The sequence below is a fragment of the Athene cunicularia genome (genome assembly GCF_003259725.1).
Source record: "Athene cunicularia isolate RWA chromosome Z unlocalized genomic scaffold, athCun1 chrZ_part3, whole genome shotgun sequence".
Lineage (NCBI taxonomy): Eukaryota > Metazoa > Chordata > Aves > Strigiformes > Strigidae > Athene > Athene cunicularia.
The window spans coordinates 13,118,036-13,134,202 of record NW_020799144.1 but is presented as its reverse complement, the minus strand read 5'-3'; the positions used below and the strand labels follow the sequence as shown (position 1 = coordinate 13,134,202).

The 16,167-nt window shown below is 37.1% G+C and overlaps 1 protein-coding gene across 1 annotated transcript in view; it reads left to right on the top strand.

The window, feature by feature from the left end:
* The window catches only part of TMEM161B (transmembrane protein 161B), a 33,561-nt gene extending 26,407 nt beyond the window's left edge, over positions 1-7,154 (top strand). Inside the window, exons 8-11 of the mRNA XM_026866566.1 lie at positions 581-694; positions 1,813-1,987; positions 4,803-4,899; positions 5,763-7,154. Coding sequence (XP_026722367.1) covers positions 581-694; positions 1,813-1,987; positions 4,803-4,899; positions 5,763-6,040 — 664 coding nt within the window. The 3' untranslated portion in view covers positions 6,041-7,154. The remainder of the gene's footprint in view (positions 1-580; positions 695-1,812; positions 1,988-4,802; positions 4,900-5,762) is intronic.
* The last annotated feature ends 9,013 nt before the right edge of the window (positions 7,155-16,167 follow it).

Here is a 16,167-nt window from a genome sequence, read left to right as displayed (position 1 = left end):
CCGAGTATCTTTAATTGAATGTAAGTACCAAGTTTCATTTAGTTAAGGTTCCTGAGTAAAAATCTTCATCAAACTGGGAAATCTGAACTCAGAACTTTTTCCCCTGGTCTGTATAGATAATGTAAATTAACCTGAGTACATTTTTAATAAAGCAAAAAAATACTAACACGGCAGCATATTCCCCACAGTTATGTGAGATGTTGACTCTAGATTAAAACTTTAATAGCAAGCGCAGCTTGGAGTTAATGCCATTGTACAGAAATTTTCAACAACTATCTTTTACTACAGCGTGGCATAATGCAGGTAGCTCCTTTGGTTAGATTGTTTGGAATAAATCAAGTTTTCACATATTCTAAGAGCACTTTTTTAAAGCCACAAGCAGTGTGATTTCACAGTATGTAATATTTCTGTTTTGTTGAAATGTAAGTCATGCCTATAAAATAGGGAAGTAATTTTTAGTTACCTATCTTCCAACTATTTTAAAATTTGGATTTCTCCTTTTGAATCTGTATCCCCAATTTCAACAGTGAGTTAATTGTATTTAATAACGTCCACCCTCTTTTTTTTTTTTTTCTTTCAGAACACTGCTACACATAAACTTCTTGGCACCTTTATTTATGGTTCTACTGTGGGTAAAGCCAATCACTAAGGACTACATTATGAACCCACCTTTGGGCAAAGAGAGCATCCCTTTGTAAGATTCCCTTTAAATATTCTTTCTGGGGTTTTGAGAACAAAACCGTAAGTCTAAGTAGTGCTCTGTGAAAGTAACAGAAACAGAAAGTCACAGAAGACTTAAAATTTTGTAGTATCTGCCGTCAAAGTTACTGAAGAAATTGCAGCTGAGCTCCAAAGAGCTTCTGTTATTTTGTAAGAACGAGAATTAGTTGCAGAGTGTTGAATGTTAAGGTGGTGGTGTCCAAAAAGCTTCTATCTTCTGGCATCTCTTTGGTAGTGATGAGTTGTTCTTCCTTGGGGTGGAATACCACCTCATTGGTACTGTCTGGTACTTTCTATCTTACATATTGGTGTAGGAGAGGAGTGGTTTTGCTGAAAACAGTCAAGATAGATTGACAAGAGAACTGACCCAAGCAGTTTGTCTTGAGATCTGTGTGTAGATGAAGTGCATGTGGAATTGATAGCTAAAATATTTAAAGCACAAAAAGGGAAAGAATTTTCAAGAAGAGTGGTATCTGAAATAAATATTGTATAAGTAGCATAGGTGATTGTCAGTATTAGTCTAGATACTTCACGATAGCGATGCTCAGATAGACTTGAAACAGATACAGCTGGCTGATGCATTTATTGCTTTCTAAGTCTAGGTTATGCTTCTAAGGTGATTCTGTGGCTACTGAACTGTTACATAAAACATTGCAAATATACATATTTTGTGCTTCCATTTCATTCCTTGGTTTATCTTAAAATGAGTGTTGTGCTATAACAGGGTATCTAAGGCAACTGAAGTACACATTTGCTATCTAGAACTGTTTGTCTTGAGACCTGTAATTATATGAGTGAGCTTGTTTTTTAGTGTCCTATCTTCATTATTCAGAATGTAAGCACTTAAGAGCTATTCTTATTTACGGACAAATGGATACTAATTTGGATCTAATAGGGGTACTAAAACGTAGCAGTAGAGGGAGAAGTGAAGGGCAAAAGTGAATATTACTTGCACATGAACTTCATAACTGTAGATTGTGTGTTGTTTTTGACAATATGCTTCAAGATTTCTTTACAGGTGATACAAACAAGTAACTCTAGCAATAGATGACCTTTGGAAAACATCATTACCCCTTTTTTTTTAATCCACAGAATGTCAGAAGACACATTTGACACCCTGAGATTGTGGATTATAATCCTGTTGTGTGCTTTACGGTTGGCCATGATGCGTCATCATTTACAGGCCTACCTGAATCTAGCCCAGAAAAGTGTGGATCAGATGAAAAAGGAAGCTGGCAGAATAAGTGTGGTTGATTTACAGAAAATGGTAAGTATGGTGGCACCAAGGTTACATATTTGGAGTGCTCTGTCTGTTAAAAGGCTTTTCTTCCAGTTTGTGGCTTTTGTGGCACCAGAGCTGAAATCTGAATGAACATTCCTAAACTGTATCTCCTATAAAAATAGCATAATTACAGAGAAACTCTGCAAACTAAAATATGCAGAGATGTATCATCCATATTATGTAGATTGCTTGTCTTAACTTATTTGGAAGTTGTTATAAAAGATCCCTTCATGACTTGTTCTTTACAAATAAGTACAAATATGGTGTGTTTCTGTTCCGCATGGATAGATCTTGGGGAGTGCACAGGGTTAGTGGTGATCTGTACCTACAACATGGGAAAAAAAAAAAGTTGACTTTAGAGAGGAGGGTAAAATACTGTTACCTAATCGCAACTATGATTTTTAAATTGAGGCAAAATTTTAGATAAGGTGGTTATATTTTGGGATGAAATGAGACATGTCTAATTCTGTCAGAATTCTCAATTGCACATTCTCAAGTGCATGAGCCTAGTTACATAACTGTCTGCCCACCTTGTTCCTGTAGCAAAGGAAAAATCTTGATTTTTCTTTTTTTTTTGGTAAAGAAAAGTACTAAAACATCCCATCAACAAACTGAGGAGGTAGAAATTCATAAGCTTGTGGTAGAATGGTGTTGTGTGTTTGCAAAATAAGCTTACATTTCTAGTGTTGTATGATGGTGCTGCCTGATGATCCTGCTGAGTTGGGGAGTACTGCAGGAAGAATATTGAAGTATATACTATAAGACAAAGATTCCTCTCTTAGGATTGTCACTATTACTTACAGTCTTGTCCTTAGCTTCACTGAGTATCTGGTGGTTGTAAGTGGACTCTGCAGTAGTTATTTACAAACAAAGTGGCTAGCAATTTGCTTCAGAGAAAAAGGTTAGGAATTACATTTAGCAGCAACTGGTTAAGACAGAACTGTGCTGATTGCTGTGAATGCGTAATTTTAGCTCTGGGAGCTTTCATCCTATCTGTAAGACGGTAACGTCTTCTCTGTGTGATGTTTCCTAAATCTGTTTATCCAGTATCTCTATATCTTCTCTTTGAGAAGGCCATAGCCACTAAATGAAGTCCTGTGTTGTTTTACTAGCCATGTCTGCTTTATCTTATTCTGGAACTTCTGCCAGTAAAGTCGTTGCTATCTGTCATCCTGCAGTGTGATTTGTTCTTTTTATCAGATTCCATCAATTACCTTACAATATTTTTTGTCACATGCGTTTTCTTCTGTCAGTGTCTTACTGCTTTTTTCTTCTCATCTTAGTTTGTTGATGCTTGCTTATCACCAAGCCCTTTGAGGTTTTAGAGGTATTTCCAAAAATTTCATGTCTGCCTTCATCTCGTTTGCCTTCCTGTATTCTGTTCTTTTCTAAAATCCAATTAGCTTTACTTCATTGCTTGCTTGCTATTGATTTTATGACTTTTTTCCTTCTTTATTTGGTCTAGTCTTTTAGGTCAGTAGCTTATATCAAATACATAATGTAACAATCTTGAGAAAGATGGAACAGATTGGGAGCGGGGGGAGGGATAAATCTGAATGGATTTCAATGAACCGCAATGTATACCTGAAATAAAGACCATTTAAATGCTGTTATTGATCAACTTCTAATGAAAAATCATCTTATTGTTTTTAAAACACTGGTGTTTCACGGTTGGAAATCTTCAAAATATCTTGCTTTTGAAAAGAAAATGCAATATTAACCAAACTTTCATTTACTTTTTATGAGGCTTTGGACTGTGACTACTACTTCATTTCTGAAATGGGATTTAGTTTGTAAATCACTGGGGACTTTAAAAATTAAACATATATTTAGCTTTGATTCTGGTCATGTTACATAAAAGCCATCAGAGGAACTCTCTAAGAGTCATTCTGGAGCTGTAGAAAGCAGGCATTCTTTACTGCAGCACTGGGCACACACACAAAAATCTTTGCAAAGGTGACCACGCCCCAGAGCTAGAAGTGGCAGCTAATAGACAGTGAGATTATACATATCCATAATTTTCCCGAGAAGTGAGTTAAATATGCATTAGATTTCCTGGAACTGATTACAGTATCTGCATCCTAGTTACACATGCCCTTTCTTGCTGGGTAGGGGTCTCCGGTGGTCGGTGGTCTTCCTCACCATGTCTGCTGGTTGACCTCCGTGCCCACGCCCGCTCACACAGGTCTGTTCAGGAGGTGTTGTGCAGCTGTCTTGTGTCTTGAGCTGGTTTGTTTTAATTTGTTCCGTCCTCGTTCCTGTTACCTTCAAGAATAGGGCCCCGACTGTCTTATTTATTACGGTCTTATCTTCAAACCCCTTTCTTCCTCACAAAAGCACCAACCTTCAGCTGCACATTCCAGAAGCTACATTGACATTCACCTACTTCATTCTCAAAAAAAAAGTTTAGTATGACAAAGGGGAAAAAAAAAACTGTTAGCAAGATGCTTTGGCTTACGTTTCATTGAAATAGGAATCTTTCAGTGATTACATGCAGTTTGCAGAAGCAAAATTGATTCTGTTCATTTTAACAGAACTGATGCTTTTAATTATTTCCTTTCAGCACTTCCTCTCAGATTTGTAAATGGCCTGAAACTAGAGTTTGTTATAAGGATTTCTTCATTAGGTCATTTGAAGACAATATGTCACATGCCAAGATGTGCTAGAAAACTTTTAAAACAGCTTTAATGCATAAATGCTGGGGTTTTTTTTAACAAATTGCTTGTTTTTCCTAGACATGTTCATAAAGGTTTGCTTTGCTCAGCCAGAACTCATGAATTACTCTCTTCTGTTTTCCCAGGTGGCTCGGGTATTCTATTATCTTTGTGTAATTGCACTGCAGTATGTTGCACCATTGGTAATGCTCCTTCACACAACTCTGCTCTTGAAAACACTAGGTAGGCAAAATTGGATCAACAAAAATGTGTTCTGTTCTACAGGGCTTTTATATTTTCACCTTACTAAAGGAAATTAGACTGCACAGGTACTTGCAATACAGAAATACACAGTTTCCAGCAATTTAAAACATACTGATGTGTGGTTTTTAAGCAGTCCTCTTGCTGCTTTTGATATCTTTCAATTATATGCTAATTTATTTGATTTATTTGTGAGAAACTGCGTAATACAACCAATTAAGCTGTTTACTTTTGTTGAAATACTTGTCCTTCAAAAAATATTTTTAAAGTGAGCTATATTAAATATCGTTGCTTTAACCTTATGAGCATGTTAAAGGGTTTTTTTTTCCAGCTCTTTGATCTTAAGTAGGATTTTTGAACTGACATAGTGAGATATGGGGGGTAATTTAATTATTGAGACATCTGATGTCACTCTGGGTTGTTTGGTTTTTTATTTTTTTTCTTTCTGGTGAGGGATGTCTTTCACAGCCTACCGTGCAGTCGTGGCGTTCTTTTTGCAAAATGTCAACTGAAAGAGCTTTATTAAGCTGTGATTCATTCCGTTCTGGAGTAGACATTTACATCTGGTGAGACGAATCATACCCAGCACTGACAAGGGTCCCACGGCAACTATATCGCATGTAGACTTTAAGAGGTCAAAATTAAGATGCATCCTAGCCTCATAGCTTACTAGTGTGATCAGGAAGCCATGCAGATGAATACAGTTAGTATTTATTAATTTATAAATATATATAATTTTTTTTTGGTGTGTGGTAAAAGATATATAAGGTGATCTATAGAGTGATAGAAATAACATAACTTGACTTTAATTGTACAACAATCTGTTACCCATTTCTTTTTAACAGGTAATTATTCTTGGGGCATCTACCCGGAACTGAATTCTGACAGTCCAATAGAAAACAGTCTGCTTCCCAGTTCAATTCATTCTGAGTCTCCACCTGCTGATGGAAAGATGAAAGTAACTGTAGTACAAATAACAATGGCTTTGGGAAGCCTAAAGAATATTTTCACTCCTCTGCTGTTCCGGGGACTCCTGTCTTTCCTCACCTGGTGGATTGCTGCTTGCCTCTTTTCTACAAGCCTTTTTGGGCTTTTCTATCACCAGTACCTGACTGTGGCATGAACAGGTCAACTGACAAAGCAAGTGTGAGGTCAGATACTAGATACAAACCCAGGTACCCAAGAGGAGATGAAGAGAAAAGAAGAAAACTATATATGAAGAGAAAACATATCAGAATTTTTTTTAAACACTTCCTCTGTGTTCTCAGGGTGAATATTCTTATAATGTTTAAAATCACAGCTGGGTTTGTTACTTTTGTTAACCAAATGGTAGGTAACTAATTGGATTATAGTATCTGGACTGACTGACGTTATTGTGTGGCAGGCGGTGGTGAGCATGCTGAAAAGATACGACCTCTGAGTATCTTCGTTTTCATAAACAGCAAGCCAACCTCAAAACTTTGTGTTTTAAGCATCAACAGTCAGTGACTGAACTGTGTTAGAAGGGTACTGGTTATAGTGGTGGTGGCTGCCTATCGATTAAATCTTGAAACTGAGCCATAGGAAGGAGAAGAGGGGATGTAAAAAAAAATTCTGTTGGATAGCTATCAATCACTTTTCTCCATGAAAAATGAAATAATCCAACAGGACAAAAGAAATACTGTATATTACAGTAAGGAAAGTTGTATAAAATTTAAATTTAACAGGAATAGATGTATGGACCTGACAGGTATTGCTGCCTAAATACTTTGCAGGAATGCCTGTACAGTAAGAGGAGAGTTATAAAAAATAAATTATTTCAGTCCCTGCAGTCATTTTGAAGTAATGGCCATCTGTATTGGTGCTAATATTGATCCACAGATTCCATTTGGATCTTTTAAATTTCTTCTTTTTAGGTAATAGATAAATTCCATTGAATTCACAAAATAAGAGAAGATTAGTGACACCAATCAAACATTTCAAAACAAAACAGTTTAATCCTGCTGACTGAGAGTGTATGTATCTGTGTAATGTACATATAAATATATATTATATATTAAATATATAATATATATGAAGTTATAAAATATGGAATCTTTATTTTAAATTACTGAATGTATCTTACAGGACTGTGGGAAAGGGTATATGTGTATCTAGTAATTTCAAGATCCCTTTTGAAATGAAAATTAAATTTATTTTGAAAGTTCAGTTGAAAGGGCTATTTGTTTTTGGTGCCTCTTCAAAGGTACTTAGCTATACTAAAGAACTTACGCTGTGTTGGAAAAAAAGATCTACTTAAACTGTTAATCTTGAAATCTCTGCTCTGTCAGATCAATCATCTTTTGCCACTCTAATCTGTGTTAATTTGGCCATGTAGTAACAACTAATATCTCTTGGCTTCAGAAATAGGTTTTCTGTATAATAAAACAGATATAGTAAGGAGGAGTAAAGCATTAACTACAAGTTTTGCTTAACTGGAGGGATAGATTCCAAGTATAAAACCATTGTAAAACAAAGTAGAATTACAGATTTTCAAATGTTTTGTGTAATTGCAAAACAGAAATGGGAATTTATATGCAGTAGCTTTTTTTTTTAAAAGTTAATATTACACTTTGCAAAGGTCACTGGGTTTTTTAAATTAATACTAGCTGGGTTTATGTTACTGTTCTTTTTCTCTTGAATTTGTGTACAGCTTTGGCATATAATAAGCATTTATAAATGGAAAAGCTTAACTAAATATTTAATATGTAGCAAACCTACCATATGGGAAAACAAACTGTCAATGAATGCAGAAAATCAAGAATTAAGCTGGTGATAAATTGTCTTACTATGTTGAATGCCTTTTAAGTTATTTATTAGTTTATTAAATTGCATTTACTGCTACTAGGGAAAGATCTGTGTACACCAGCTAGTACCTACCGCATGCGTTTGGGATGCCTGAACACCTTGCATGATTCTGCTGGTTCCACTGCAGTATCGTATTTCAGTGCTACTGGTGCTGCAAGCTTTGGTTTTTTCAAACCAGCGTTTCATAGCTAACAGGGACAAAGGCATAACTATGTGAATTGTCCTGAAGAAAAATATTTGACATCATAGATTCAGATCTCAAAACGTTCATAGGAAATGTCTTTCAGATGAATAGAATGACAAAATATGACAGGTCCAGCAATACTGGAACCACTTTCTGTTAGTTTGAGATGTAACATTAATAGTGGTATTAACAGGGCCAGCTTTTAAGTTATAGTTAGGTATCCAATGTAAATGTTTTATTCTGGAAAATAAAACAATATAGTGCAGTTTGATTCTGGTAATGAACTTGGCTGAAGAAGCTCACTCTATAGGAGGTTTAACCTATTGTTGCAATCTGAAGGATAGGAATAAACTTTGGCTGAGAAATAAGACTTCAAAATAATAAGTAACAGAGTTTCTGTTGGCATAGCTATTTATTCTGAAAGTTTACAAGTAAAACTGAGCTGTAGTTATGTAATATTGCATTCAGCAAAGGTAATTGTGTGTGTAGCTGAGCTTCACAGAGCTTTTGTAAGAGCTCATGCTGTCTAATTCTTCAGACGTCACACTGATCACGATGAAAATTAGGCACCTGGATGTTGCTAACGTTCAGATCAACGCTTCTGGCCATTGCTGTTTCACTGTTCTGCAGAACTGAATGGCTGACCTTCTGGTCAGCAGTCTGATCTGAGTGGGAGATGGTCTTTCTTCGGCTCCATTTAATCCTTACGTGAGTCTAGGAGGCTTATTAAAAACTAAAATATAGCAATAAATGCCTTTGAAATGTGAGGTGACAGTGAAACTAGAGGGCATGTATTGCTATGGTTGTGAACCGTGCTTCCTACAACTACGTGGTATGCTCAGAAGTGACTTTTAAAGTAAAATAGCAACCCTGATAGTTCTGAATTCAGTGTATATTATGTAATCTTCAGAGGAGTATCTGCTCACTTCTTTAGTAAGTTCCTTTAAAACAGCAGCTGGCAAATGCCTTTTTTTTTTTTTTTTTTTTTTTTTTTTTTTTTTTTTTTTTTTCATAGAGACCTTTATCAGCTCCTGGTGGGAAAAAAAAAAAGCATCTTGCAGAAATGGAAAAGCAGGTGAAACATGACTGAAGGGTTAGTAGTTTTTATTCAGGATTCTTGAACATTTTGTCCTGCTTTTTGCCCAGTACCTACTTAATTTCAGAGGTATCTTAGAGGGAAGGTTGCCTTTGACAAAGAATTGATGTTTTTTTTCTTTCTTCCTCAATTCAGATCTCCCTTTCTCACTCCAGTAATGTGACTTGTTAGCTTGACTGCTTTTTTCTATCCACAGCGTTTTCCCTGCATTTCCTACACAGGACTGACTGGGCTAAATTAGTTCAGCATTGCATTTTGATTTTTATTGTTTTGGTTTAACTTAATCTATTTTTGAAGGATTAATTCCTTTAAACAGTTCAACTAACTTTGAATTCCAGCTGAAATGTGAACAAACTGGTTAACGATTGCTTAAACACTGCACTTTTGTTATGGAAGTCCCTTTAGACAAAGTGTTAAGATAGTGAAAAATCCAAGTCTTCCAGCAGTTCAGAGAAGTCCAAATATAACACTTGGACTATTCCTGATCTTAGAGTAGTTCATTAGGAAAAAAACAATGATTATAACAAGACTACTCTTTCACTTTATAGAGGATGTTCTCGGGCAGCACTTCTCTTTTTTTGATACCTTCTCAAGCTGTAGGATTTGCCATGTTTTGAGGTATTTTTAGCCACAGTTTTCTTCTTCCACGCTTCTTTTGCGTAAGAATCAACAGATAAAGTAACGGACGAAAACGGGTAGTATCAGTAAAAGAGAACATCCTTGTACAGAAGGATAAGCTTTAGAAAATCCATTTATATGGCACTTGTTCTTCACCTTCTTTGAGTTAACAAGTTAACTGGAGGATGTACGAAGAGAGATGTGTGCTTACCTGGGTTGTAAAGTCAAACTCGCCTACAAACAAAATGCCACCAAGGTACTTGAACACAGCAATTAGGTATCATAACCTCGGTGTATAAAATGGTTAGTGAGTACAGAAATTTCAACTAACCACAAAGGAACAATTAAAAGTTTTCTATTTTGTCACAGTAACTACAGCTAAATGGCAATAGAGGTCTTGGATTTACCACACAGAAAATTTAAAGTATCTGATCTTAAAGCTGTTGTAAGGCTCTGCAAGGTAGAAGGATTTATGACTCTTTATTTTGAAAGGCCCCTGTTATCCTTTTGAACATTAGCTTGTTTCTCCAGAGGAGGTTTTGAAATTTTTAAATACTATGCTTCATGTTTTATCATAGGACACAAGTTGCACATTTGTTAGCCACAAAAATTGCAGACTTAACCCCACAGTTCCTTTTGTCACTAAGAAGTTACTGGAATGTTTTAGTTAAGATTGGAGAATTAAGTGCATGGTGAAAATGGAAACACTGAGTGAAGAGAAGTCCAAAGAACAGTGTGTTTTCTCTTGGAGAAATCTTTCTATTATGGCTGAGCAAAATCTTGACAGAGGAAGGCAACAGCAGGTCACTTGTATCCTAAAGCAAATATTAAATGTGAATGTTTACCATTATGAGTAAATAAGACTGTTATTTTCAGCATCTGCAGCCTAAGTCCTAAATCCCAAATGGTAAATTAAGAGCAATATTTTGACCTCACTGATATTACTCAAAAGACCACCTAGGCAACAAGTATTGAAGCCAGATGTCTGATCTAGTTAAGCAAGCTGATGCAGAGCTGTCAGTCTGTGCTTTGGAGTGATTTTTGTGCCACAGCTCCTCTCGGAAGATCTGCCATGCTTTGTGGCTGTGGCATTGCAGGCACTGGAATAGATGGCATGTCTAATCTCCACTCCCTAATACTAGACTAGACTAGACAAGTCTTTCTCCTCTGTGGGAGAGATGGTGAGGCCAAGATGTTATTTCAAGGCTGCTTTTACTGACATCTGTTTATGCTGCACTTAACTTTTTCAAGTCTCTCACTGTGGACTGCCAGGGGATGCTGCACTGGACATTGTTTTGCATGCCAGTGTATATGTATTTTTATAACTTTGATTTAAATGGCGTTTTAATGGAAATTATTTTTAATTCTGATACCATGGACCATCTTTTCATTTTTTTAATTAATATCAGTGCCTGCAACTAGAAGTCAAATACTTCTACACTGAATTTTTTTTAAAACTTTATGTCCAGACTGAAGTATTAACAAGTATGCAGTTTTATATTGAAGTGTGAAATCCACCTGTAAATACCAAATGTTCCATATGTGATCACATATCAGTCAAGAATCCTTATTTGGATTTGCAGCATTTCTCTCAACCACAATGCTATCTGTATGACTCTGCTATTTATAAAACACCTCAGTAGAGTTTTGAGAGTAGCTTTTTGCAAAGTCCTTAGTAGTAGTAGGCCACTTGTGTTTATTATGATGCTGCTAAGTATTTTTTAAAACCTGGCTTAAAATATCTTGTGCTTAAATTCAACCTTGCTCTCTTTTCCTCTGTTCCTTGTAACTCTGCTTGCAGTATATGTTCTAAGCTTCAAGAATGCGTATTTATAGTATTTTTGATAAAAACCTAGGACGAAGACAAACGCACAAAAAATCTCATTTTGTAATTACAGTTCATACCCTTGACATGATGTGCCAACAAGCAGTTTTTTTTTTTCCCCCGTCTTCAAGCATTCCTTTGTCCTGTTGTTAACAATCTTGCATGTTTTCAGTATGTAAGGTTTTCTAGGAAGAATACATGTGGGGAAATACTCTGTAATATCAGTCACAGGAAACTTTGTCTAATGTGTCAGTCTTCCCATTTGTGTGAGCAAATATTAATGTAAAGCCACTATTAAATAATTTAAACATAAAATTTCTCATAAGGTAGACTTGTTACAAATTGCACAGGGAACATCCTCCAAGTTGTAAATATTTGACTTTAAATATGTCTCTGCTGGGAACATACGTAAGTTCAGTGGTGTTGTTCTGTTGATACTTTTTTTTGTCTTTTTAAGTGAAAAGCACGTAGTACTTCCTACTCTAGAACAAACCGAAGAACAAATGACTCTCCTCCCTTCATTTCAGTATTTGCCAAATGGGAAAGACTCCAATGTTATCTATGTAAATTCTATCTTCCTCTTATTGCTAAATCACTGTTAAAACGCGATTTTCATAGTTACAGCTTTACAAGTATTAAGACTGTCGAGCTTCGCAGTGAAGATGGTGTCAGATGGTTGTTGTATTACATTGACCTGTCCTGGTGTTGCATTACCTGCTGTTTCAAAAAAAAAGGAAAAAAAAAAATTTTTTTGTCTTGTTTGCTTTATGCTTTAGATGTTCATCGGGATCTGTGAACAGGGGAGCTCAGCTCATGTTGGAAAAGCTGGGGAGTTGCTCTATTTTGGGTTGGGGTTGTGTGGGTACTTGTTGGTTGGTGGTTTTTTTTTTTAGTCAGTGTGGATAATATTGAGGTACAATGACTACAAATAATAAACGATCTACAGTAACACTGCATTCTTTTTGTACACTGTAGACTAAAGTGCCTAAACATGGGTGGTCTTTAGAAAACATGCTTTCAATTTCTTGCATGTACCTTTGTAGTTATTTTGCTACATTAATAGAAGGTTAACTCTTGGAAAGAAAATTCAAAGCCTGCTAGCCCTTAAAATGCATTCTGCTGTAGAATTGTTTCCTTAGAGTTTTTGGTCTATAGAATGTCCGTGTGTTTTTGTGGGTTGCTACACACTGGAGGCAAATAAGATTTTGAAGACATTTTTTTCCATTCATGATACTTTAATGATAATTTAACAGCTTTGCCCACTACCTGACTGGTAATATAACACCCTGCTGCCACCTGTGCCTTTAGTTTTCTTTTTTTCATGACTGAGGGAGAGGACTTGCACCATTCTAAAAGGGTTGACTTTGACAAAGTTTTGTAGTGACACCCAGGGTGCTGTTTATGCCCCCGGTTGCGCAGGCACATGGGTGATTTCGGCTGGGTGAGTGTAGTTCTGTTTGAGCTCAGAAAGGCCATGGTGAAGTTCATCACATCCATATGGATTTGGGGCACAAAGAGCACAAAAGAGCTGGATTGTAACATGGGCTGGCTGGCACCCAGCAAAGCGGCTCCAAAAGACGAGGCACAATAATGCCTTGTACTGATTTTGTAGCTGTTGGGGTATTGAATAGTGAAACCACCCTTACCTTTCAGCTGCTTCGCCACCTCGGAGAATGGCAAGAGCTGAAAGCGAAACCTGCCTGGTCTGGTTCCAAAGGGAAGTTAAAAAAACATGAGGAAACAGCAGGTGCCTAATCTTGAGTTAATTATCCATTCTAAATGTGTAAATGCTTGTAAATTGAGACGGTGTTGCTGATTCAGATCTACCAAAGTAAGCCTTCCTCTGAGGAAGGCTTATAAAAACATTTTGAGCTTTTAGCTCTAAAAAGTGGCTGTAGTAATCTGTACTGTATATAGTACACTGTTTGGGAAAACTTGCTCCAGTAAGCTTACTAAACATTTCCTTACACTATGTGTAAGAAATTACATTGCTTTTTTTTACTGTAGAGCATTTAATAAGCTGTTTTTGTCTTGCTTAATGTTACCATGTATCAGGCAGCATTTTATTAATGTGAAAATAGAATTGGTTTGTCGTCTAAATGCCTAGATTCCTTTAACATCAGTAAATTTCGCAAAGCGAAGCAAGATCACACCCTCTTATTCCCCATTCGTTCTGTTCAAATGTTATAATTTAACTTTGTTTTTATAATGCACACGTTATTAAAATTAAATTTATGCCTATTAGTTGCTAATGGTAATACCACAGCAAAACTAAGAGAAACTGTGATACCTGCTGTATATCAACTGCTTGCCTTTGTAAAGCGTTGATCCGTGTTAGACATCTAATGTCTACTGCAGTGATGCTTATATAGTATTTTAGCATCCCTACATGTACTCTGCATGCCTTGCGTTTGTGCACTGTAAAAGGTTAGACTGTTTTACAGTACTTACTCTAGGTTTAAAAAAACTTCCGTTGTTTTATATAGTATTTCCCATATCCAAAAATAGGAAAATTTCTAAAGCCAAAGATCAATAAATGTTTATTGTCTATCGGTGTGATTTTTTTTTTTTTTTTCCTATTTTATATGATACATCCCACTTGTTATAAACTTGTGCAAAATCTCCAGGTTTGTGAAAGAATGTGTGGTAACCATACTTTTTCTCAGTTTCTATGCTAGCCTGAATTGCTTGTCTTTTTTAGAAATACTTGCGTAGGCCGTTTATCCCCGCCTTGTTTGGGGGTGCAGCAGAATAAACAATTATCTAGTATAAATGCAGATAATGTCTTATTCAGGTGAATAACATTTTACCCACGAATAACCACTTACAGATTTGATATAAATGTTTTTAATTTCTGAGTGTTTCACAATTTAACTTCCTTGGAAAAAGATTGGTGAGTAGAGGAAATTCTGAGTTTCCCAGTACACTCACAGGATTCATCACCTTTTTTCTTGACTGTCGCCCTTCCTGATAGGAAACCGCATAAAAAGGGTTTGTATTTGCTGTCTTAAAAAAAAAAGTAATGTGTTTAAAAGCCCATTGCATGGACTCTTACATTTGTTTTCAGCGTAGCAGCACTAAGAAGGGATATACGTAATATCTTGTAACCTTTGTGGGGTTTTTGATTTGATTTTTGGAATATCAGACTTGGTTACACGTGGATTTTCTTTCTGTATGTGCAACACGTGTGGATGAATGATGCCAAAACTGCTTGGATAGTTCTGCAGCAGTAAAACAGTCGTTGAGAAAGCGGCCTCCTTCAACCTACAACCAAAGTGATACCAAAGATCCCTTCAGTTGTAAAGGACAGTCCTGTTGCAGAGAGGAAGAACACCCCACAGTCCCTGTGAAGATTCAGTCTTGATTTTTGGGTGGCAATTTGACAGTGTACAAGGCATGTGAGGTGTGGGACCCCCTCCTGAAAGTGATCTCACGTAATGGGGTGAGTTTAAAGTCATGCTTAGGAAGAAGGTAACACATTATGGTGGGAGATTTGTTTGTATCTCGGGAACCATCTCAGCCTTCTGCTTTCTCCATCCAACCTGAAGATTGAGGCTGCCTCGAGACTCCACAGTCCCCAAGACTTGGCAATAGAATGGGTATTTAGCCTCGCATGTGCTTCTCAACAGTTAACAGTCCACGCTTCTACTTTGGATAATGTGTTGATGCTAGTTTGCTACTTCAGGTTAATCGGTGGGTGCCGACACAGTGTAGGTGCTTCTCAGGATTTTTTCCTAGGCTGGGTTTCTATGCCCTACAAAGTTTGTTGTGGTTAACCTTCTAAAGGGCTTTGACTGGAGCCATATGAACGCAACCAGGTTACTTGGGCTGTTGACTCTACAGCATCTTTTCTACCTGTGAAGTGTCTGAGCTCTGCAGCACCCAAACAATTGAGCAGTTGCCTGGAGAAAAGCACCCATCCCTCTGCTAGCCGCAGCCCTGGTTGCCATGAAGGTGTGTGCTCTGCTCTTCCAGCCTCTCACATTCATCTGCTCTGCAGCAAGAAGCTGCTCTGCAAGCCTTGGCAGCATGCTCCCGGAATGGAAGCGAGCCTTTGATTTCAAGGGTTATATGAAGTCTTGTTTTTGAACCCATCAGGTTCACACTCAAGCCCCACTGATTTAAAGGGTCTTCAGTGAAGAGAACTAGCAAAGCTGACCTCTGCTGTCAAGGGCAAACATGTGTGGTTCAGTGTAACAGCCCAGGGACTATCTGACTTTCAGAAATGTTAATTTTAGCAGAGTGTGTTCTGTAGTAGAGGAAGGCCTGGAAGTGTACTCCAGCCAAGAGAGCAAGCTCCTGGCACTTGTCCCGTGCTAGCTGGCCTGGACAGGGCTGAGAAAATGAAGATGTTGCTATGTTGGCTCAGCTTTTATGAGGAATTTTCAGAGAAGATGTAACAAAATTACTGTTGCTTGCCTGATGAATAGACAGGCTCTTAACTGGTGGACTGCAAAAGGGATGCAGCATCGACTGGGAGATCACTCTTCTGGAGGAATATTCAGTTTTCCTCTAAATCTACATTAAAAAGTTGAAAGGAATTTGTTATACTTGTTCTGGAGTTAATCCTGCAATGTTTTCTACTTCTCATAATTTCTGAGTGTTTAAAGACCTCTCTGAAACACTGTTTGCTTTCCCAGGGGTGCAGCCCTGATGGGTCTGGGGAAAGGCGGCTTCTCCATTTGTGAAGCGTGGAGCCAC